Below are 20,598 nucleotides of genomic sequence, written 5' to 3'. Positions count from 1 at the left end.
TTGGAAACTTTTCATGAGTGAAGGTGTGATTGCATGGCAACTAAGCAGCCAGCGTGTGGGTGTGTTTGAGCATGTCTGTCCGAGTGAGGTCCAGTGGGGTTAAGCCTCAACGTGAGGGTGAAGACGTCAAAATAACTGGGTCCCAGTCCTGGTTCAGGTGAGCCGTGTGTTTAGGGGCAGAGGCTGGGGAAAGGGTGATGGCCAGGAGAGGACCCCGTGTGTTTGAGGTGTAGGGAGCGTTGATCCTCTGGCATCTTTTGTTTGTCTAGTTCTGAAACATGACACTCACATCAGTGACTCACTGTCAGCTGGGCGCGGCTGTGGCGCCGCAACAAACCGCCTGACGGAGAGGACGAGGAGTGCGACGCCGCAGCAACACTGGCAGCTGTGGTTTATTCACAGGTGCGCGTCATCAGCAGCGCTCAGCAACAACAAGCACAATCCACAGACAGACTTCAGTGTGGCCAGGCTTTTATTCTGAAAGTAACCTTGAGCTTCCCAAATCTATTTACACAGTTGACAAACTCGTCAGTGACAAAATCATCACATTCTTCATCCAGCTATCAAGACGTTTGGACAAAGAAGACACCCGCAAGACTCACGCTCATCATGGTGGAGTTGAAGGTTCAGAAAACACGCCTCTGTGAACAAAGTGGGCTCAGATGAATTGGCTTCTGTGCAAGAACAACCCAACAAGACAAGAGCTTGACGCCGCGCTGGTTTCTCCGGGGAAGGTAGATGGCAGCCGTGATGACATCAGTCACACGTGAGGCGTCCTCAGACAGCCAGGGCCTGGCCACCCTCCTTCTTGTCCCGCTGAGCGCTGCGCCGGATCTTCATCTCCGTCAGCTGGATGTAGCGCACCACGTTGGTGTCTGGAAGGCAGAGACCACAAGCGTCACCACATGTTCCTGCACGATACAGTGAAGCGCAGCAGGCAGGGGTCACGGGGTCAGCGTCACAGCCGCGATGATGACGCTGACCTCCTGACCTGAGCAGGCTGGAGGGCATGGACCGCGTCTCAAAGCGCTGGCAGCTGACACTGTGGAGGGAGGAGCGGCCCACCGCCGCCGCCGACCCCGGTACTGACCCGAGGGCTCCTGCTTGTGGGACTCGGTCAGGTAGTGAAGAGCTTTCTGGAAGTCTCCCAGGTGATAGTAGGCCACGCCGGAGCGGTACAGAGCCTTGAAGTTCTGGCCCTCCTTGTGCAGAACCTTCAGACAGTACTCCTTGACCCGCTCGTAGTTGACCAGCTCCATCTGCAGGAGGCATGCTGGGGGGCGCAGGGGCTCGGGGTTAGCCTCTCCTGTCATGTGCAACGCCTCTGTGAGTCATTCAGCTATTCTTGAGAGGACCAACTCCTGCGGAGGGAATCTGGCTCAGTGAGGACCGTGTTGCCGGTCCAAACAAGGCCCAGCCTCCTCCATCTGAGGATGAAGACTGGGTCCCGGTTCAGGTTAGCCACGTGTTTATGGCCAGGAGAGGTCCCCGCAAGGATAGAGGCTGTGTGTGTGTGTGCGCGTGTGCGTCCACCTGCCAGACTGTTGTAACACTCCAGCTCGGCGGTCTCCATCGCGCCCTTCTGCTCGTCGGTCAGCGTGCTGGACTTGCTGATGGAGGGCAGCAGGAGCGAGGCTGCGGACTTGGCTCCGGACTCCGGGTCGCCCAGGACCCTGCACAGGCCCTTGATCTCCAGCAGGGCGCGGTGGTACTTGCCGATCGCCTCGCGGTACTTCTTGTCCTTGTAGCACTGGCTCCCCTGGCTCTTGAAGTCCAGCGCGCGCCTGACGACGTCAGCGGGCTCGGTGTGTGTCGGCTGTTTGACCATGGCGCTGCCGAGCAGCCGCTGCTGCTGCTGCTGCTGCCGCGCGTCCTTTCCGCGGCCGCCGGGCGGCTGGGCGCCCTGCAGCCTCGCCGCTCCACCGCTGCCTGCTTGTTTCACGCTCGCCTTCGACATGTCGCGCCTCCAGCTTCAGCCGCAGGATGGAAAGCAGCGTCCCCGCATCCTGCGCTGCGCGACTCCTCGCGCGCTCTCAGCAGGAATGTTCCCCGAGATCACGATCACCCAGCGTGTCCTCACTCGCCCGAGCAGGCTGCGCGCTCCCCCTCACACAGACCTGCTGGTACTGCTGGCCTTGTGGGGACCTTCCACAACACACCAGGACTCCAAGTGAAACCCAGGTGTTCTGTACAAAACCAGGATTGAACACGCACACTCTCGCACATCTGAGTTCGACTGAGGTCCGTCTCAATCACTGGGACAATTCAGCAGCGAGAACGTTCTGCTTCTCTCGACTCCTCGTTAGCGCCCCCGTGTGGTGATGGCGTGGCGCGTGAGCAGCAGGCTGAGGCGCGGCCATTATGACGGTCCCATGTTAGTGTCCGTCCTCAGGACTGCTGAGCTTCCGTGTGTAGTTTTAGAGTTTGCGCCGAGATGAAAGTTAGAAAGCAGCGAACGAGCCGCCCTTCTCAGAGCCTCACAGCGGCCGCGGTCGCCGGTGTGGAGCTGATGCGCGTCACGTGACTGGCCACAGTCACACCGTTACGGAGCAGGATGATTGGTGGAAGCAGCCGCTTCTTTAGCAGGTTGTGACGTCACCAGTTTGGTCTTTGTAGTCAGAAGAGCTGCCTGCGCGAGCCTGAGACTGTGTGTGTGTGTGTGTGTGTGTCGCGGTGCTGGTTGGCGTGCGGGCTGGCCAGCGGCTCGGGGTGCCTCAGCGGGACAGGACAGGCTTCATCTCCGACTCGGATTCCTGCTTCACGATGAGCACGGCCGCAGAGCAGCAGGTGCGACCCATTTGCTGTCACTCAGAGAGAGTGCAGGGCTTGTTTCACTGAGGAAGCACACACGAGCAGTTCTGAAACAGCCCTCTGGCTTGGCCGGCCAATGTGAAAAGCTTCACGTCACATGCGTGTTTCAGGACCAGGTGTCTTTGCTGCTTGTCTCCAGGGGGCCCAGTGTCCAGCTGAATGTGGGGCCGGAGGGAGGAGGCCCAGCTCCTCCACTGCTCTCCACAGGAAGAGATGCTCGCTCCAGCAGGACGAGGAACTGCAGCTCATTGGGGTTTTGATGACCAGCCAGGCCTCGATGGGGCCGAAGCTGAAGTGGAGCGTGGGAGCGCTGGAGGCCGTCATGAGCTCACTGTCCAGCTCGGCTGTGGCCCGGCCAGAGCTGGGGTCGGCAGGTGAGCGGGGGGCGGCTGGTTCTGCTGTGGTGGGTTCAGTGATGGAGTCAGTAAATACCTGCATTCTCAGTGACATCTCTTCAGAATTGTTCACTGACTTTCATTCAGTCCGGCCGTCTGTCAGTAAATCCCACGCTACGAACGATGAACCTCGTCCTCGAAGACTTCCGCAACATATGACGCCATCACGCTGCGAGCCGTGGGTGGTGACGTCATCACCCCGCGACGCGTGTGCGCACTATGGCGTCGGTGGACTTCAGAGGTAAATTGGTATTTTTAATGAGAGACACGCGTGTGCTGGAGTCATACTCGCCAATGATGACGCCGGGCGCGGGGTTTCCCGCGGAACAAAGCTTCCGGGAACTCGGCTGCTTTGTTGTTTAGCCACCGACGCTCACGGCGGCGGCGCTTTGATCTTCATGATCCCGTTGTTGTCGCTTCCGACGCTTTTTGGACCAACCGGACGTGACAGCGAGCGTGAGCCCCGGTCCACCCGGTCCCCAGAGCTGCAGCACAGACGGTCCCGAGGGGTTCGTCCAAGCCCAGCAGTCCTGGCGCTGGTCGTGTTCAAGTGAAGGCATGAGACCGGTCCGGGGGGTGGGGTGGGGGGTGGGGGTCGCCTGTTCTCACCGCTCCGCAGCTCCTCCTGTGTCTCTGGCCAAGTCCAGAGACACAGGAGCCTGTCACGAGTGTCCGTCCGTCCGTCCGTCCGTCTGTCTGTCTGTCCGTCCGTCCTGCTCCTCTCGCAGCCACAACATCATGGCACTTGGTGCTTGATTGACAGATAACCTGCTGGGCATCTCGTGGGTGGACAGCGGCTGGGTTCCGATCCTCAACCCTGGCAACGTTCTGGACTACTTCTCCGAGAGGAGCAACCCTTTCTACGACCGCACATGTAACAACGAGGTGGTGAAGATGCAGCGTCTGTCTCTGGAGCATCTCAAGTGAGTTCACCGAGCCGCCGCCGCCGCCGCAGCAGCTGCTGCTGTGGCCCTCCACGGTCCCTGTGACTGGGGCTTTGGGGGTTTGTATGAAGGTGTCTTTTCTGTGACGGCCCTCTGAGAGGAGCTGCGGGGGGCGTGGTGACCCCTGAGCTGGGGCTGATCTCTGCTGGTGTTGCCCACAGTCAGATGGTGGGAGTGGAGTACATCCTGCTGCACGCTCAGGAGCCCATCCTCTACATCATCCGCAAGCAGCAGCGGCAGTCGCCCACACAAGGTGAGCTGTGGCGGCTCTGCCTGAAGGTGGCCGCCGTCAGAGACGCGCTAGACTTTCTGTGGTCGTCTCTGACATGTTGGTCACGAGCCGCTGTGACCGTTGCACAGTCTTCATTTCCGACTGTCGCCTCCTTTGTTGTCTCTCTGGGGTGAATCGTATCCAACAAAACGACATGGAAACTGGCTTGTTTCTGCCTTTGTTGAATGACTTTCTGTGGTGAGAAATGTTTCGACTGAGCCGGATCGAACAGGTGACACTCATGTGGAGCAGAGGCAGTGGAGGGTGGGTTCATCTGCCATGGTCCTGACGTCCCTCAGACGCGGCTCCGCATCAGCACATGTTTGTGTCTCCGCAGTGGTCCCTCTGGCCGACTATTACATCATCATCGGGGTGGTGTACCAGGCGCCGGACCTGGGCTCGGTCATCAGCTCCCGGGCGGTGAGTGGGACGCACGCCGCGGCGGCGTGATCCCTGTTTGCAGTCGCCACGCTTCATGACTACAGCTGCCTGTCTCACTCTCCAGCTGTCTGCGGTTCACGGCATCCAGTCGGCGTTTGACGAGGCCATGTCGTACTGCCGCTACCACCCGTCCAAGGGCTACTGGTGGCACTTCAAGGACCAGGAGGAGAGAGGTCTGTGTGGCCTCCTTGTGACGCTGACCCCGCTGTGACCCGCTGTCTTCAAATGTGTCTTCTGACAGAAAAAGTGAAGCCAAAGACGAAAAAGAAGGAGGAGCCCAGTTCTGTGTTTCAGCGCCACCGTGTGGACACGCTGCTTCTGGACCTGAGGTCGAAGTTCCCACCGACCTTCTACCAGGTACTGTAGTGTGACGCTCATGATTGACAGGCACTGGGATGCCGTTGTTCTGTCCACACGAGGTGGCTGAGGCGCGTCGCCACTGCCGCGCCACATTAGAGAGTCAGAAATCAAGGGAAAGGAAAATAGAAATGTCCCTGAAGGCTCTGAGCAGAGCTGCAGGAGAACCGGCCCACAAACGCACGTTGTTCCTCATGGACCTTCTGCGGAGTCCACATGTCACGACGGTCCCCTCTCTGGTCGTGATCTGGACGGGAATGCAGAAGCTTCCCTGGATTCTCAACTTTCCTTTTCTCTTCCAGCCCAAACCCGGAGAGAAGCCCATCCCAGGTAACCCCTCCTCCTCACCTCCTGCAGGCCGCAGCAGCCGTCTCACCTCCGATTGGTTCCTACAGTGGAGGTGAAGAAGGAGCCGGAGCCGCCGACCGAGACCGTCAAGCCGGAGGAGAGGGAGCCGGCCGCCAGCAAGACCCCGGGCCAGACGCCCGCCAGCAAGCCGCCCCCAGAGAAGCGGGCGAGGCTGCAGTGAGGTCAGCCCGTGACCGCCGGCTGACGTGGTGACATCACCTGACTGTGGAGCTCCGTCGCGATTTGTTTGGTTGAACTCTTTTGTAGTAAAATGCTGCTCAAATGTCTGGCGTGAACCTGCTCCTCAGTTGTTGGATGAAGTTTGACCAGGTGGTGGCCGCTGGGCCTCCAGTGTTGACTGAGCACTGGGCTGGACCTCCGCCCCGGCGAGCGCCCGAGTCACGGCGTGGTGTCGGACCCTGTTCCACATCAATGACTGGAAACAAGCCTAACCCTTTGTGTACGTTTGTAAGAGCCAGTGCGACCCGACTGGAGGCTCCTTTTTAAGGTCTTCAATCTTCGGAGTCGCTTTAAGTCATCGATTGATGGACGCTCAATGAAAACACGGCGGGAGAAAAGACAAGGCTGCAGTTACACCGCCGCGCCGCTGAGCGGCGTCGCTCGAATTGGGTCGTAATGACTCCGTTTTGTATTTCCGCTTTACTGACGTCACCGACGATGCAACTTGTCGTGATGACTTGGGGATAGCAGGATTCGTGACCTCAGCGGAGCACCAGGACAGAGAGGGTCATTTGGGGACCCGTGAGTCCGGTTTTATCAGTGCGCCGAGGAATCGTCGAAGAAGACGCGCATGGCGCGGGGGCCGCCGGGATTGTAGTCTGGAGGGCGGCAGAGAAGATGGCTGCAGAGGCGTCCTCAGGCCCCTGACGGGCTTCTTCTTCGCTTGCTTGTGTCTGGCAGCGGCAGCATGGGCTCGCAGACCCTCCAGATCCTGAGGCAGGGGGTCTGGGCCTCGGTCACCGGCGGCTGGTACTACGACCCCGACCAGAGCACCTTCGTGAACGCGCTGCACCTCTACATCTGGCTCTTCCTGCTCTGCTGCCCCTTCACCCTCTACATGGTGAGTGAGTGAGTGAGTGAGTGAGTGAGTGCCCCGGGCTGCTCCGGCTCTGGCACGCCGTGCTGACGCCCTGGTGGAGTCAGCTGGACTCGGACCCCAGTCCACAGAGGGTCGCAACGCTGGCGTCCGTCCGTCCTTCGTCCTGGTGTTGTTGTTGTTGTTTGTGTCTCATAGCGAGCTCAACACACCCACATCCTGGAAGCTCGGCTGCTCCGGATGTGTGTGCTCAGGACGTCTGGATGGTGGAGGTGCGCTGCTGGCGCTGACCCCCTCCCTCCACAGAAGCTCCTCTGTAGTGTCGCCTTGGTGGAGCCTCCGGGTCCTGGTCTCAAGTCCAGCCTGGCCGGTGTTGCTAGTGGGATGGACCCAGTGGACCGCCCAGCACCAGTCGGCCGCGCGCGCGCACACACGTCACCAGTGTCACGCTCCCAAGAGTCGGGGACTTGAAGAGGTCAGACATGCTGTGACATCACTTCCTGCCCAGGTCCTGCCGCCCACCGTGGTGATCGTGGGCATCTACTGTGGTGTGATCGCCGCCATCTTCCTGCTGCTGAAGACACTCAACTACAGGCTCCACCACGCTCTGGACGAGGGTGAGGTGGTGGACCACCGGAGCAAGAGGAACCAGGCCGCCAGAGGGGGGTCGGACCTGACGGAGGACAGCAACGGCCCGGGGTGAGACCTGTGTGTGTGCTGTATCAGCTGTCGTCAGCCCGGGCCGCGCATGACCCCTCACACACACACCTCTGTGTGCGTGTGTGTGTGTGCAGGGATCCTGGAGGAGGGATGGAGATGTCGGACTTCGTCCGGCAGGAGACTCCTCCGGTCGACTGCAGCTCCAGGAATTCCTACAGTGGGGTGGACTCTCACCAGCAGGTGGGTGTCGCTCCGGAGCGCCCCCACAGGTCTGTAAGAAGCTCTGCTCCCGGGCAGGTCTCCAGCCAAGCCCGGGCTGCCGGGAGAGCGTCGGACGACATGGGTGTGACGCTGGCGGAGAGCTGCAGTCAGGATCACGGTGAGGCCCTGCCCTGCCCTGGCCTCAGGTGCCACAGGCTGCTGACCTGGCTGCTTTGTCTCTCAGAGCTGCTGTCGGACACCCAGATGTTCTGCCTCCTTCCCAACCACTCCTTCGCCTCCCTGCAGCTCTCGGCGTCCCTGGGTCCGTCGGAAATGTCCCGGGACTCGGCCGAGCTCTTCAACTACGCCGCGTACCGCGACCCGGACCTGACCCCCCACACTTCCTCCCAGTCCCAGACCTTCAGGAAGGAGCTCCGGACTCGGGGTTTGCCCCGGACGTCCAGCTCGGCCGGTTCGGCGTTCCCGGACCCGTGTCTGCCGGACTTTGCCCTCTTCCCTCCGCCCAGGCGAGGAGGCTTGGACCCGGTTCGGGAGATGGAGAGCGCCAAGGCGCTTGGCCCCGGTGAGGCGTGCCTGGCCTCCACCTCAGGACTGGAGTGCTTCCGTCCCAGAGACTCGCAGCGCGTCGGCCGCTCGTCCTCTCGGGAAGCCGGGGAAGGCTGCTCCGGCCTGTACCGGGCGGAGGCGGGGCAGGGGAGGGGCGAGCGCAGCGCCGACAGTCTGAGGAGCCTCAGCAGCCGCAGCAGCGGCTCCACCGAGAGCTACTGCAGCGGCACGGACCGAGACACCAACAGCACCGTCAGCAGCTTCCACAGCGAGCAGACCAGCTCCACCCACGTGGAGAGCCTCCTGTCCCTGTCCGGGGACGAGCGCCAGAGACCCCCCGACCCCAAGACCCCCAGAGGTTTCCTGCCCTCCCGAGAGGCCAACAAGAACCCTCACGCCAACGAGCTGACGGCGGAGGAGCCCGAGTCCCGGTCCTCAGCGGAACCCCAGCGGACCCGGGCGGACGGCTGCTCCGTGGCGGGGGATGGTCAGCCAAAGTCTGCCGGCTCGGTCCAGAGGGCCGCCTCCCTGTCGGCAGGCCGGAGCGGGCGCCGGCGCTCCAGCAAGAAGCGAGCCAGCAGCTTCGACGCCAGCCGCCATCGGGACTACGTGTCCCTCCGGGCGGGCGGCGAGCAGGACCCGAGCGACCGCTCCAGTCTTCACTCTCGCCACCTCAGCACCGGCAGCTCGTCCAGCGTCAGCTCTCGGACCCGTCACCGGGCCCAGAAAGGCGGGTCCGAGACGGCGGCGCGCACCGGAGGGAGGCGGCGCATCTCTCGTCGCACCCCCAGCACACACGCCCGGGTTCTGAGCCTGGACAGCGGCACGGCGGCCTGCCTCAATGACCCGGCCCGGCTGGACGCTCCGAGCGGACCCAGAGCCCTCACCACCTCAAAGTCGGACCTGGAAGCCAAAGAAGGAGAGGTTCTGGACGCGGCCTCGCTCCTGGGCCGGGCCTCTCAGCTGGAGTCCGTGACTCGGTCCAGGAGCAGTCTCCCGAACCCGACGGCTCACAGCGAAGCGGACGCTGCCACGTTGCGTGGTGAGTGTCGACGCACGCTCTCGGCTACGCGCTGGCCCGGGCTCACTTGACCTCTGACCTCCACAGCTCCGGCCAGCGAGGACACAGTGGTGTTCCGGCGTGAGCGTAGCACATTCAGGCGGCAAGCGGTGCGGCGGCGCCACAACGCCGGCAGCAACCCGACTCCTCCCACTTCTCTCATTGGATCTCCTCTCAGGTGAGACGGGCGGTCACATGATCAGCTCACAGCCCTCCCTTCTGACGGCGCCACTCTGATCCTCAGTCTGCAGGAGGCCTTCAGCTCGGCCTCCCAACCTTTGACCTCTCAGGTGAGAAACCCGCCGTCCAGAACGCCGTCCCAGGTGACCGTGCTCAGCGCGAGCGCGTCCCTGCTGGTCAGGAACGGCAGCACGCAGCTGGACGGCGCTCAGGACAAGACGTCGGCCGCGGGGAGTCTGCAGGACGACTTTGGTGAGAACCAGCGAGTGGCTTCCGTGACTGTTGCCGTGCCGGATGGAGCGAGTCGGTCCTGACGCTCTTGTTGACTGGCAGGTAAGCTGACTCCGCCCCTCTACGAAGCGGCCGGCTGCGACCTGTCGCTGGTCAACTTTGAGCCTGCGACTCGGCGGGCCTCCAACAACGTCTGGTAGGTGGCGTGGTCCGGGCCGAGGCGTGCGGAGCGGAGCTGCTCTGCTAGTGTACCTTTGTCTCCTGCAGGGACGCGACCTCTCACCTCTCCAGCTCTACCTCAGTGCGCTGCTATGCCAACGACATTGTGAGTGGTGTCTCTCTCGCGTCCTCCGCTCCGTCCTTTCTTCCGTGACACTGACTCCCGCTGACCTCAGCTGCGTCTGAACCGCTTGATCCGAATGAACCCCGAGCTGCTGGAGCACCAGGACCCGGACCTGAGTCCCGACCTCCAGGATGCCCCCCCGGGTCACGGGGACAGTGCGTCGTCTGCCGCCGCTAAAGTCAAGCAGCACTACCGTCTGTGGCTGCTGCCGTACCTCTGGGTCGGGCTGCGCTTCGACCGGCTCACGCTGCTGGCTCTGTTCGACAGGTGGGTCGCGCCTCAGATCCAGGAGAGAACAAGCCTGCCGTCTGCTCCTCTGGGCTCTGCAGGAACCGCGAGGTGCTGGAGAACGTGCTGGCCGTGGTTCTGGCGGTTCTGGTGGCCTTCCTGGGCTCGGTTCTGCTGCTTCATGGCTTCTTCACAGACATCTGGGTCTTTCAGTTCTGCCTGGTCATCGCCAGCTGCCACTATTCTCTCCTGAAGGTGAGTTTTTGGACCGACCCGACCCGACCCGACCCGACCCGCCACAGGCCACTGAGCCAGCCTCGGTTCTCCTCCGCAGAGTGTCCAGCCCGACTCGTCGTCGCCGCGGCACGTGAGTCTGCAGCGAGGGGTTAGTGAACCTGACCCTGGCGCTGACCCGGCCCTGCTCTCCTCAGGGTCACAACCGGATCATCGCCTACAGCCGCCCCGTCTACTTCTGCCTCTGCTGCGCCCTCATCTGGCTGCTGCACCACGGCAGCCTCAGGTTGGGCGGCGCCCGCTTCTCGCTCTACGGCGTGGGCCTCAGCAGCTCGCTGGTCCTGGCCTCGGCGCGGGACCTGCTGCTCGGTGAGACGCCCGCCTGCAGGCAGAAGGCTCCGGTGCGGCGCCGTGACAGCCTCCGTCTCTTTCAGTCTTCACGCTCTGCTTCCCCGTGGTCTTCTTCATGGGCCTCCTGCCGCAGGTCAACACCTTCCTGCTCTACGCCCTGGAGCAGCTGGACGTCCACGTGTTTGGGGGCAACGGTGAGAGTTGGTGTGGGCTCGGCCTGGCTTGTCGGCTTGAACCAGTCTGTGTGTGTGTGCGTGCGCAGCCTCCACCAGCCTGTCGGCGGCGCTCTACGCCGTCCTGCGCAGCGCGCTGGCTGTGGCGCTGCTCTACGGCTTCTGCTACGGAGCTCTGAAGGTGAGCTGCTGACTGTGGACCCTGGAGCGCCCACCTGACGCCCCTGTGTCTCAGGAGTCCTGGGAGCCGCACCACATCCCCGTCCTGTTCTCCGTCTTCTGTGGCCTGCTGGTGGCGCTGTCGTACCACCTGAGCCGACAGAGCAGCGACCCCGCCGTGCTGCTGTGAGTGCCCGCCTCTGGGCCCGGGTGCGGGGAGTGGTCTGACCTCTGCTGCTGCTGCTCCCCTCCTGCAGCTCTCTGCTCCAGTCCAAACTTCTACCGGACCTGAAGGACAAAAACCCAGAGGACCCGCTGGCGGAGGTGCAGGACCCGCTGCCCGAGAAGCTCCGGGCCTCGCTGGTGGGTTCAGAACCTTCACCAGGGGTGAAGTCCAGGGGTGGACGCCGCTGACGTCTTGTTGTTGTTGTTGTTGTTGTTGTTTAGAACGAGCGCCTTCAGTCGGACCTGATCGTCTGCGTTGTGATGGCGGTTCTGTACTTCGCCATCCACGTCAGCACCGTCTTCATCGCCCTGCAGCCGTACCTCAGCGTGGTCCTCTACGCTCTGCTGGGCTCGGTGGGGCTGCTGACCCACTACCTGCTGCCGCAGCTGCGGAAGCAACTGCCCTGGTTCTGCTTCTCTCAGCCCCTGCTGAAGACCCGAGAGCACCACCAGTTCGAGGTCCGAGGTGAGTCCTGGGAGCGGGTGTGGGTGGTGGTGGTGGTGGTGGTGCGTGGCCTCAGCGCGGCCTGGCCCGTCTCCGCAGATGCCGCTCACGTCATGTGGTTCGAGAAGCTCCACCTCTGGCTGCTGCTCCTGGAGAAGAACGTCCTGTATCCTTTGGTGGTCCTCAACGAGCTGAGCCGCGGCGCCGAGACCCTGGCCGGACCCAGAAAGCTGGACAGAGAGTGAGACTCTTGCTGCTGGCGTGCGTGCGTGCGAGTGTGTGGCGCCGGCACTGACTGCGGCTCTGCTCCAGGTGGGGCGCTCTGGTGATGACGGTGGCGGCGCTGAAGCTGCTGCGCTCCTCCTTCAGCAGCCCCACCTTCCAGTACGTCACCTTCCTCTTCACCGTCCTCTTCTTCAGCTTCGACTGCCGCCACCTGTCGGAGACGCTGCTGCTGGACCTCTTCGTCATGTCGGTGGTCTTCAGCAAGGTGAGCCGGGCCCGGGCCCGGGCCCGGGGCCGCCGCCGCCGCCGCAGCGCGCCTCCCTGCTGACCGCCCTTCCTCCTCCTCAGCTGTGGGAGCTCCTCTACAAGCTGCACTTCGTCTACACCTACATCGCGCCCTGGCAGATCACCTGGGGCTCCGCCTTCCACGCCTTCGCCCAGCCCTTCGCCGTCCCCCGTATCCTCTTGGCCGTCCAGGTCTGGGTGGTCCAGGGCCGGAGCTTGTTGTGTGTGGGAGCCTTGACCTGCTGCCCTCAGACTCGGCCATGCTCTTGGTTCAGGCTCTGGTCTCAGCCGTCTTCTCCACGCCCCTCAACCCCTTCCTGGGCAGCGCCATCTTCATCACCTCCTACGTGCGGCCGGTCAAGTTCTGGGAGCGAGACTACAAGTGGGTTCTGGGCGAGCAAGCCGGGACAGGGGCCTCCAGCTCACGTGTGTGTGTGTGTGTGTGTGTGTGTGTGTGTGTGTGTGTGTGTGTGTGTGTGTGTGTGTGTGTGTGTGTGTGTGTGTGTGTGTGTGTGTGTGTGTGTGTGTGTGTGTGTGTGTGTGTGTGTGTGTGTGTGTGTGTGTGTGTCGGCAGCACCAAGAGAGTGGACCACTCCAACACCCGACTGGCCTCCCAGCTGGACAGGAACCCAGGTCTGACCCGGCTGCTCTGACCTCTGTGACCTCTTTGACCCGTGCTCTGTGCCTCAGGCTCGGACGACAACAACCTCAACTCCATCTTCTACGAGCACCTGACCCGCTCCCTGCAGCGCAGCCTGTGTGGCGACCTGCTGCTGGGCCGCTGGGGCAACGTCGGCACCGGCGACTGCTTCATCCTGGCCTCGGACTACCTCAACGCCCTGGTCCACCTGGTGGAGATGGGGAACGGTCTGGTCACCTTCCAGCTGCGGGGTCTGGAGTTCAGAGGTGAGGCCCGGCGCGCCCAGCGGGGGGCAGCAGAGAGCTGAGCAGGTGCCTCCGCCCAGGTACCTACTGCCAGCAGCGCGAGGTGGAGGCCATCACGGAGGGCGTGGAGGAGGACGAGGGCTGCTGCTGCTGCGAGCCCGGCCACCTGCCCCACTTCCTGTCCTTCAACGCCGCCTTCGGCCAGCGCTGGCTGGCGTGGGAGGTCCTGGTCACCAAGTACGTGCTGGAGGGCTACAGCATCACGGACAACAGCGCCGCCTCCATGCTGCAGGTCTTCGACCTGCGGCGCGTCCTCACCAACTACTACGTCAAGGTGGGCGCCGCCCCCCTCCCTCCTCCCCCCCCGCCTACCCCCCCAGCCGTCACGCTCTGCTCTGCTCTCAGGGGATGGTCTACTACGTGGTGGCCTCGCCCAGGCTGGAGGACTGGCTGGCCAACGAGACCATGAGGGAGGGGCTGCGGGCCTGCAGCCAGAGGAACTACGTGGACCTGGACCCCACCTTCAACCCCAACGTGGACGAGGACTACGACCACCGGCTGGCCGGCGTCTCCCGCGACAGCTTCTGTGGCGTCTACCTGGCCTGGATCCAGTACTGCAACTCCCAGCGGGCTCAGGTGCGGAGGCCCCGCTGCGGCCCGGGTCACGTGAGCCCCCGTTGCTGACCCCCGTGCGTGTGTGTGTGTGTGTGTGTGTGTGTGTGTGTGTGTGTGTGGGTGTGTGGGTGTGTGTGGGTGTGTGTGGGTGGGTGTGTGGGTGTGTGTGGGTGTGTGTGTGTGTGTGTGCAGCCGCTGGACTGCGGCAGAGACTCGGCTCTGGTGCTGCTGTGCTTCGGCCTGTGTGTCCTGGGCCGCCGGGCGCTGGGCACCGCTGCTCACCACATGTCCAGGTGCGTAGCTCTCATGGCTCTGGAGGCGCAAGGTCGCGGGCTGACCCGCCTCCTCTGCCCGCAGCAACCTGGAGTCCTTCCTCTACGGCCTCCACGCCTTGTTCAAGGGAGACTTCCGCATCTCCTCGGTGCGGGACGAGTGGATCTTCGCTGACATGGAGCTGCTGCGGAAGGTGGTGGTACCAGGAATCCGAATGTCCCTCAAACTCCACCAGGTGCCACCTCCTCGGCCTGGGACGGCTCCGGTGCCGTGCCTCCGGGTCTGAGTGCGCTTGTCTCGCAGGACCACTTCACGTCGCCGGACGAGTACGAGGAGCCGGCGGTTCTGTTCCGGGCCATCTCGTCCTACCAGCAGAGCCTGGTGATCGCTCACGAGGGCGACCCGGCCTGGAGGAGCGCCGTTCTGTCCGACGCCCCGTCGCTGCTGGCGCTGCGCCACGTGCTGGACGAGGGAACCAACGAGTACAAGATCATCACGCTCAACCGCCGCTACCTCAGCTTCCGGGTCATCAAGGTCAGTGGTGGTCCCCAGTGGTGGTGCGCCGGCGGGCAGGCCGCTGACGGGTCGCTCTCTGGAGCCGCAGGTCAACAAGGAGTGCGTGCGCGGCCTGTGGGCGGGTCAGCAGCAGGAGCTGGTCTTCCTCAGGAACAGGAACCCGGAGCGCGGCAGCATCCAGAACGCCAAGCAGGCGCTGCGCAACATGATCAACTCCTCGTGTGACCAGCCCATCGGGTACCCCATCTACGTCTCGCCGCTGACCACCTCCTTCTGCAACACGCACGCGCAGCTGCGCCGCCTGCTGGGGGCGCCCATCAGCCTCGGCAACATCCGGAACTTGGCGGTCCACACGTGGCACAGGTGCGTGTCTTTTGTCCTACTGCTACGAGGTTTGGAGGCTTCCAGTCTGGTCCAGGGTCCTGCTGTTCCGGTCAGCCACGTGTTCCGGGCGGGAGGGGGAGGGCGATGGCCAGGCGAGGTCCCCACAAGGGGACGAGGACCGAGAGACGTGTGTTTGTTCCTGTACTTCCACCTTTGTAAGAACTGCTTTTGGGAAGTGAGCGGTCCTCACCAGGTCTCTGGGGATGTAACTTGGCTCGGTTCCTGGTCCCATTCTGTGCAACCGGCTTGAGCTTGGTTCCTCCTATCGGTCCCTGACTGAAGCGTGACGCTCTCCCCGACACCGTGGTGTGACATGAAGGACCACGCGCCCCCGCTCTGTCTGCAGCACGTCCACCGCTCATCAGGTCCCTCCTGCAGGTTGCGGATCGGCTGCGGCGCCGGCTGTAACAGCGGCGGGAACATGGAGGACTGCGACGGCGGCGCCCTGTCCAGCGGGACGGGCGGCGACTCCCAGCAGAGTTCGGTGTCTCACGGAACCCTGGGCGCGGCGGCGCCTCCCCCGCCGCACCCCCTGGGTGAGTGGTTGTGCCTTGGGAGGCGCCGCCCGCCCGCCCGCCCCTGGCTGACATGTGGGCTCCACAGGAACCAGCCGCAGCTCCCAGTCGGTGCGGTCCGGCCTGGTGCGCCACTCTCCCGCGCGCGCCTCCGTGGCCAGCCAGTCCTCGTCGCAGCGCTACGCCGGCAGCCGCCACTCGTCTCTGCGGACCTCGGCCACGGGCCTGGAGCCGTGCCGGCGCTCCTCCAGCAGCCAGCTGTCGCTGCGCACGCTGCCCACCTCCCTGCAGCTGCGGCTGGTGGGGCTGCTGGGGAGCGACGCCGACCCGCTGAGCCAGCAGCACAACCCTGCGGTGGGCACCGTGCGCCGGGACGACATCTCCTACAGAGTTCAGGTCAGAGGTCAGCCGCCGCTCCGCCGCCGCCGCCGGTGGCCGTCAGCCCTTGTGCTCCTGTCGCAGATCGTGGACGTGGGCCAGGTTCTGGAGAACATCAACTCGTCCAAGAGGAAGGAGCTTCAGTGGCCGGACGAGACGCTGAGGCTGAGGGCCGGACGCACCTGCTGGAGGGAGTGGAGCCCCCTGAAGGGCATGGAAGGACACGTAAGTTCACACGCGCCGCCTCCTCCTCCGGACTCCGCCACGTCTGCTGTCGCCCCCTGCAGGTGATTCACCGGTGGGTGCCTTGCAGCCGAGACCCGGCGTCTCGCTCTCATATCGACAGGACCATCCTGCTGGTTCAGGTGGACGACAAGCTGGTGCCGGTGGTGGAGACCGGCGTCATCGAGCTGGGGGCGGAGGTCTGAGGCCTCCTGCGGTGCCCCCTGGTGTTGCCGCGCGGCACTGCAGTCCCTAGTTTCTATGCATTTCCCCGAGCGATTGCGATTCTCCGTCTGTCGTTTCTTCGTTTGCCAAAAAGCTCAGTGCAGAGCGTCGTCGCAGCCGCTGGCGTTGGTTCGTGCGGCGTCCCGACGAGTTGCACTCTTTCACATGCTGCACTACCATCTTTATTTATTATGGACTCGTTGCCTTGGAAATAGAAACAATGCAATCTCTTGTTTTGTGTTTGATAAACTTGAAGAGTTTTTACTGTAACGGTATATTTACACAAAACCGTACAAAAGACCTGTTTGGACATCTAAGACTGTTTACACCTTCTGTTTATTTATCTTCTTTTCTAGACTGAAAATAAACTCCATCTGTTGCTCCGTGTTTTCCTGCTTCCTGCGCCTCAGGTCGTTGACCCAACCGGTCACGGGTTCGCTGCTCCACCTGGGCACTGTTGCCTGTCCTTCCGGTGCCCAGCAGATGAGTCGGCGGCCTCATGTGACTCGGCATCACGCTGCTCTCGTTAAGATCTTGAGCGGAGCCAAAGTTCAGCAGGAAGGTGGCTCGCTCGAGGATGGCTTCAGCTCCGGGTTCGAACACAGACGTGACCCCGGGGCTCTGGAAAGGTCAATAAGTGACAGCAGGGACAGGGTTCGATCACGTTCGTGGAAAGCACAAGCCAACCATCGGAACAGATCGATGTTCCTCCGTTTGTTTACTTCAGCCAAGTTCAGGCGCGTTTGCTTCCCGTCGACCACGTGACCGTCATGCCGTAAGCCCCGCCTTCTGGTTGCTCCGCCGCATTCCGCTCGTCCCTGCTGACGTCACTATAAATGTCCCTGGCGTCGCCGTCGTCAGCTCAGTTTCTCCTCCGCTCGGACGCAGACGAACCCGAAGGTAAGCGACGCGCCGTGTTTGGCGAGCGAGCGAGTGCGTGCGTCTGAGATTCGAGCGCGTGCTAGCGCAGCTCGCCGTCCGAGAGAGGATCCGCTGGTCATGTGACCTCCGAACTCTGCGGCTGTCTTCTCCAGCGGGATGAGTCGGCTGCTGCTGTTGACGCTGCTGGCCCTCGGCGTGTCCGCCGTGCCGCTGGACCGGGACCAGGGCAAGAACTGGGTCGTGATCGTGGCCGGTTCCAATGGCTGGTACAACTACAGACACCAGGTGGGTTCAGTCAGTCACGGAGTCCGCGACGAAGGTCCGGTTTCCGTGCTGGTTCTGAAGCTCCCAGGAAGGTGTCTCAGTCCTGAGCCTGGAACCGGGTCCTCTGCCTCAACGCCACTGACCCGGTTTGAGGCCGGCTTCTGACCCTTCTTGTGAGGAGCTGGGCCCAGAACCAGTCTGGGCAGTTTGTTATTGATCTGCCCCGGAGGAGGTCCGCTCCAGCTGACCAGGGCAGGACCAGAAGTGCGTGACCTCTGACCTCTGCTCCCCCCCTCAGGCCGACGCTTGTCACGCCTATCAGATCGTCCACAAGAACGGCGTCCCGGACGAGCAGATCGTGGTGATGATGTACGACGACTTGGCCCAGAACGAAGAGTGAGTGAGAAGGCATGGTCACATGGCCAGGGAGGAAGTGAAGCAGCGGCGTCCTGTCACTTCCATGTTCCGCACTGACGCGCTCAGCACTCGGACACCATCCCAGTCAGGTCACCATGGCAACATGCGCCATGCCCCCCCATCTCTGGTCCGACCGAGAGTCTGAAAACACAGTTTCAGATGCTGGGACCTACACGCTGCAGTGAGGGCAGAAGAAGGAGCCGCCTCATCCATCCTCAAGGTTACAGTGGGAAATATTACATGTCATCCCGGACGCTGGGAAAGCACCACACACACACACACACACACACACACACACACAGTTGTAGCAGGACAGTGCTCACAGCAGAGTGCAGTGGTGCGGGTGTGGCGTGGCTCGTCATTCATGCCTTGACTTCCTGCATCCCGTCCAGCTCTGCTGAGTGGGAGGAGCCTTCTGAACTCGCCGTCCAGTCTCTTTGCTTGTAAACTGCCAGACTGACGGTCGCGTTGAGCCGAGAGAGTGACTCAGCACGATCCCTGGGCCGGAAACAGGCTGTTTACGATGGCAGTGGTTCAGACCGACGGGACAGAGGGTGACGCACTGACCTGGCTCCTCTGGCTGCAGGAACCCCACGCCCGGCGTCATCATCAACAGACCCAACGGCACCGACGTCTACAAGGGCGTCCCCCGGGACTACACCGGCGAGGTGAGTGAGCCGGCAGGCTCCGCCCACAAGCAGCCGCCGTCACGCTGCTGCGTCTGCGCAGGACGTGACTCCCGACAACTTCCTGGCCGTCCTGAAGGGGGACAAGTCCAAGGTCAGCGGCGGCTCCGGCAAAGTGCTCCAGAGGTGAGTCCCGCTCATGACAGCGAGCGAGCGAGCGAGCGCCTCGTGTGACGCTCCGCCCCTCCGCAGCGGACCCGACGACCACGTCTTCGTCTACTTCACCGACCACGGCGCCCCAGGAATCCTGGCCTTCCCCAGCGACGAGGTGGGTGGAGGTCATGTGACCGCTGCGCTGTGGTCTGAGGGTCCGTCTGCCTCTTCCAGCTCCACGTCAAGGACCTGCAGGACACCATCCGCTTCATGCACCAGAACCACAAGTACAAGAAGGTGTGACCACGCCAGCGTCACCCGAGCGTCACCCGAGCGTCACGTGCCACCTGTCTCTCACAGATGGTCTTCTACATCGAGGCCTGCGAGTCTGGCTCCATGATGACCGACCTGCCTGCCGACATGGACGGTGAGGTCACGTGACCCCTGCGGCCGCCGGCCTGCTGACCTCCCTGTGCTCTAGTCTACGCCACCACGGCCGCCAACGCTCACGAGTCCTCGTACGCCTGCTACTTCGACGAGAAGCGGGACACCTACCTGGGAGACTGGTACAGCGTCAACTGGATGGAGGACTCGGACGCCGTGAGTCAAGCTGCGAGTCCGAGCCGCCGCCACTCGCCTCATCCGCCCGTGTCTTTCAGGAGGACCTGCGCAAGGAGACGCTGATGAAGCAGTTCAAGGTGGTCAGGAGTCACACCAACACCAGCCACGTGCAGCAGTTCGGCAACAAGGTCAGCGGGTGGAGTCTGATGCTGGTGCCGCTGCTGACCAGCATCAGACTCCACCCACTGATGCTGGTCACTGCACGCCCGTCCTCAGACTCTGGCCCACATGAAGCTCATCGAGTTCCAGGGCGACGTCCAGTCCAGGGGCCCCCCGGCCCCGGCCGTCAGCCTGCAGCCGGTCCGCAGTCTGGACCTGACTCCCAGCCCTGACGTGCCCCTGGCCATCCTGAAGAGGAAGATGATGTCCACCAACGACCTGGCGGAAGCTCGGCGGCTGCTGGCGGAGATCAGCGCGCAGCTGAAGGTGGGCGGCGCCAGGCCGGCCGGCAGCAGACGCGCTCACCTGTGTGTGTGCGTGTGCAGGTGCGGGAGGCCATGGCCGCCACCATGCGTCAGGTGGCAGAGATGGTGACGCGGGACAAGGAGGTGGCCCAGCACATCATCCTCAGCAGGTCCACTCTGACCCAGCATGGCTGCTACCAGGCGGCGGTCACACACTACAAACAGGCGTGCTTCGACTGGAGCAAGAGCCAGGTGACTCTCACACACGCACACACACACACACACAGTGGCCTGACAGTCCCCTCATCGTCTCCTGCTGTGGTCATGTGCTCCAGCTGGAGTACGCCCTGCGGCACCTCTACGCTCTGATGAACTTGTGTGAGAGAAGCTTCTCCACTGCAAGGTAACGTGCGCTTCCTGTTGGCACCAGCAGAGCCAAACTGACGTGTGTGTGTGTGTGTGCGTGTGCGCGCCCTCAGCATCCTCGACGCCCTCGACGCCGTGTGTCACTCCAACCAGCCGAGGACTTCCTGAGAGCCGTGTCTGGACCGCGGCACCTGGCTCCGCCCCTGTCTGCGCTTCCTCCAATCAGATGATGTGTTTTAAACTCTATGATGATTCCTTTTTTACTGAGAATGTCAGCACTTTCACCGTGAAGACTGTTTTGCCACCTGACCTGCTGTAACCATGGCAACGCCAATGACCTGTGTTTTACTGAAGAGCTCCGGAGATTTTGTTGATCGTTGCTTTAACCATGGACACGCGCATGAATGTCTCTCTTTTTGAGGAAATTAAACTTGAGCTGCAAACTTTCCTCATTTCCTCACTGACGCGCTGAGGGGAGTCGGAGCCACGCTGTCCACCGCCTCGACGGCGTGCGCGTGATCATCCTTCTGCGCGCCTCACTGTCTGGTCTTGTTTCTGGAACGATTGATCGAAAACCAAACGTTTTTGTGACGTGGTTTTGCCGATGCGACTGACGTGATGACGTCACTTCAGGTCCTCTGGGCAGAACAGAAGATGGCGC

The 20,598-nt window shown here is 62.6% G+C and overlaps 5 protein-coding genes across 6 annotated transcripts in view; 3 read left to right on the top strand and 2 right to left on the bottom strand.

The window, feature by feature from the left end:
• The window catches only part of ap4s1 (adaptor related protein complex 4 subunit sigma 1), a 79,884-nt gene that overhangs the window by 10,272 nt on the left and 49,014 nt on the right, over positions 1–20,598 (bottom strand). The window lies entirely within an intron of this gene.
• On the bottom strand, positions 18–3,682 carry LOC128747274 (tetratricopeptide repeat protein 9A). Its single transcript, XM_053845062.1, has 4 exons — positions 3,284–3,682; positions 1,534–3,209; positions 1,091–1,273; positions 18–875 (listed from the first exon to the last, which is right to left on the bottom strand). Exons 2-4 carry the CDS (start codon positions 1,955–1,957, stop codon positions 778–780), a joined length of 705 nt encoding a protein of 234 aa, XP_053701037.1. The 5' UTR covers positions 1,958–3,209; positions 3,284–3,682; the 3' UTR covers positions 18–777.
• On the top strand, positions 2,621–5,854 carry med6 (mediator complex subunit 6). 2 transcript variants are annotated; one of them, XM_053845054.1, is made up of 9 exons: positions 2,621–2,787; positions 2,951–3,185; positions 3,970–4,129; positions 4,312–4,403; positions 4,759–4,841; positions 4,927–5,035; positions 5,104–5,219; positions 5,522–5,549; positions 5,615–5,854. In XM_053845054.1, the coding sequence occupies exons 1-9, from the start codon at positions 2,764–2,766 to the stop codon at positions 5,746–5,748; spliced, it is 981 nt and encodes a 326-aa protein (XP_053701029.1). In that variant the 5' UTR covers positions 2,621–2,763; the 3' UTR covers positions 5,749–5,854. The 2 variants fall into 2 exon arrangements, with proteins under 2 accessions (XP_053701029.1, XP_053701030.1); XM_053845055.1 differs by lacking the exons at positions 2,621–2,787; positions 2,951–3,185 and adding an exon at positions 3,261–3,447.
• On the top strand, positions 5,846–16,585 carry pcnx1 (pecanex 1). Its single transcript, XM_053844987.1, has 33 exons — positions 5,846–6,648; positions 7,133–7,323; positions 7,419–7,663; positions 7,730–9,094; positions 9,161–9,290; positions 9,357–9,544; positions 9,626–9,719; positions 9,791–9,848; positions 9,919–10,133; positions 10,196–10,349; positions 10,429–10,461; positions 10,526–10,697; positions 10,763–10,873; positions 10,942–11,033; positions 11,088–11,197; positions 11,269–11,374; positions 11,459–11,702; positions 11,781–11,922; positions 11,994–12,171; positions 12,255–12,363; positions 12,444–12,573; positions 12,766–12,824; positions 12,882–13,097; positions 13,157–13,410; positions 13,482–13,712; positions 13,884–13,984; positions 14,049–14,199; positions 14,268–14,498; positions 14,569–14,843; positions 15,243–15,400; positions 15,468–15,775; positions 15,842–15,982; positions 16,045–16,585. The coding sequence occupies exons 1-33, from the start codon at positions 6,496–6,498 to the stop codon at positions 16,183–16,185; spliced, it is 6,486 nt and encodes a 2,161-aa protein (XP_053700962.1). The 5' UTR covers positions 5,846–6,495; the 3' UTR covers positions 16,186–16,585.
• Positions 16,955–20,380, top strand: lgmn (legumain). The gene is made up of 14 exons (XM_053845040.1): positions 16,955–17,104; positions 17,239–17,371; positions 17,649–17,746; positions 18,354–18,435; positions 18,497–18,579; positions 18,646–18,721; positions 18,781–18,843; positions 18,907–18,973; positions 19,028–19,146; positions 19,206–19,295; positions 19,384–19,593; positions 19,653–19,823; positions 19,907–19,974; positions 20,051–20,380. Exons 2-14 carry the CDS (start codon positions 17,243–17,245, stop codon positions 20,103–20,105), a joined length of 1,311 nt encoding a protein of 436 aa, XP_053701015.1. The 5' UTR covers positions 16,955–17,104; positions 17,239–17,242; the 3' UTR covers positions 20,106–20,380.

Source organism: Synchiropus splendidus, chromosome 16 (genome assembly GCF_027744825.2).
Source record: "Synchiropus splendidus isolate RoL2022-P1 chromosome 16, RoL_Sspl_1.0, whole genome shotgun sequence".
Taxonomy (NCBI): domain Eukaryota; kingdom Metazoa; phylum Chordata; class Actinopteri; order Syngnathiformes; family Callionymidae; genus Synchiropus; species Synchiropus splendidus.
This window is presented reverse-complemented; position numbering and strand designations above follow the sequence as displayed.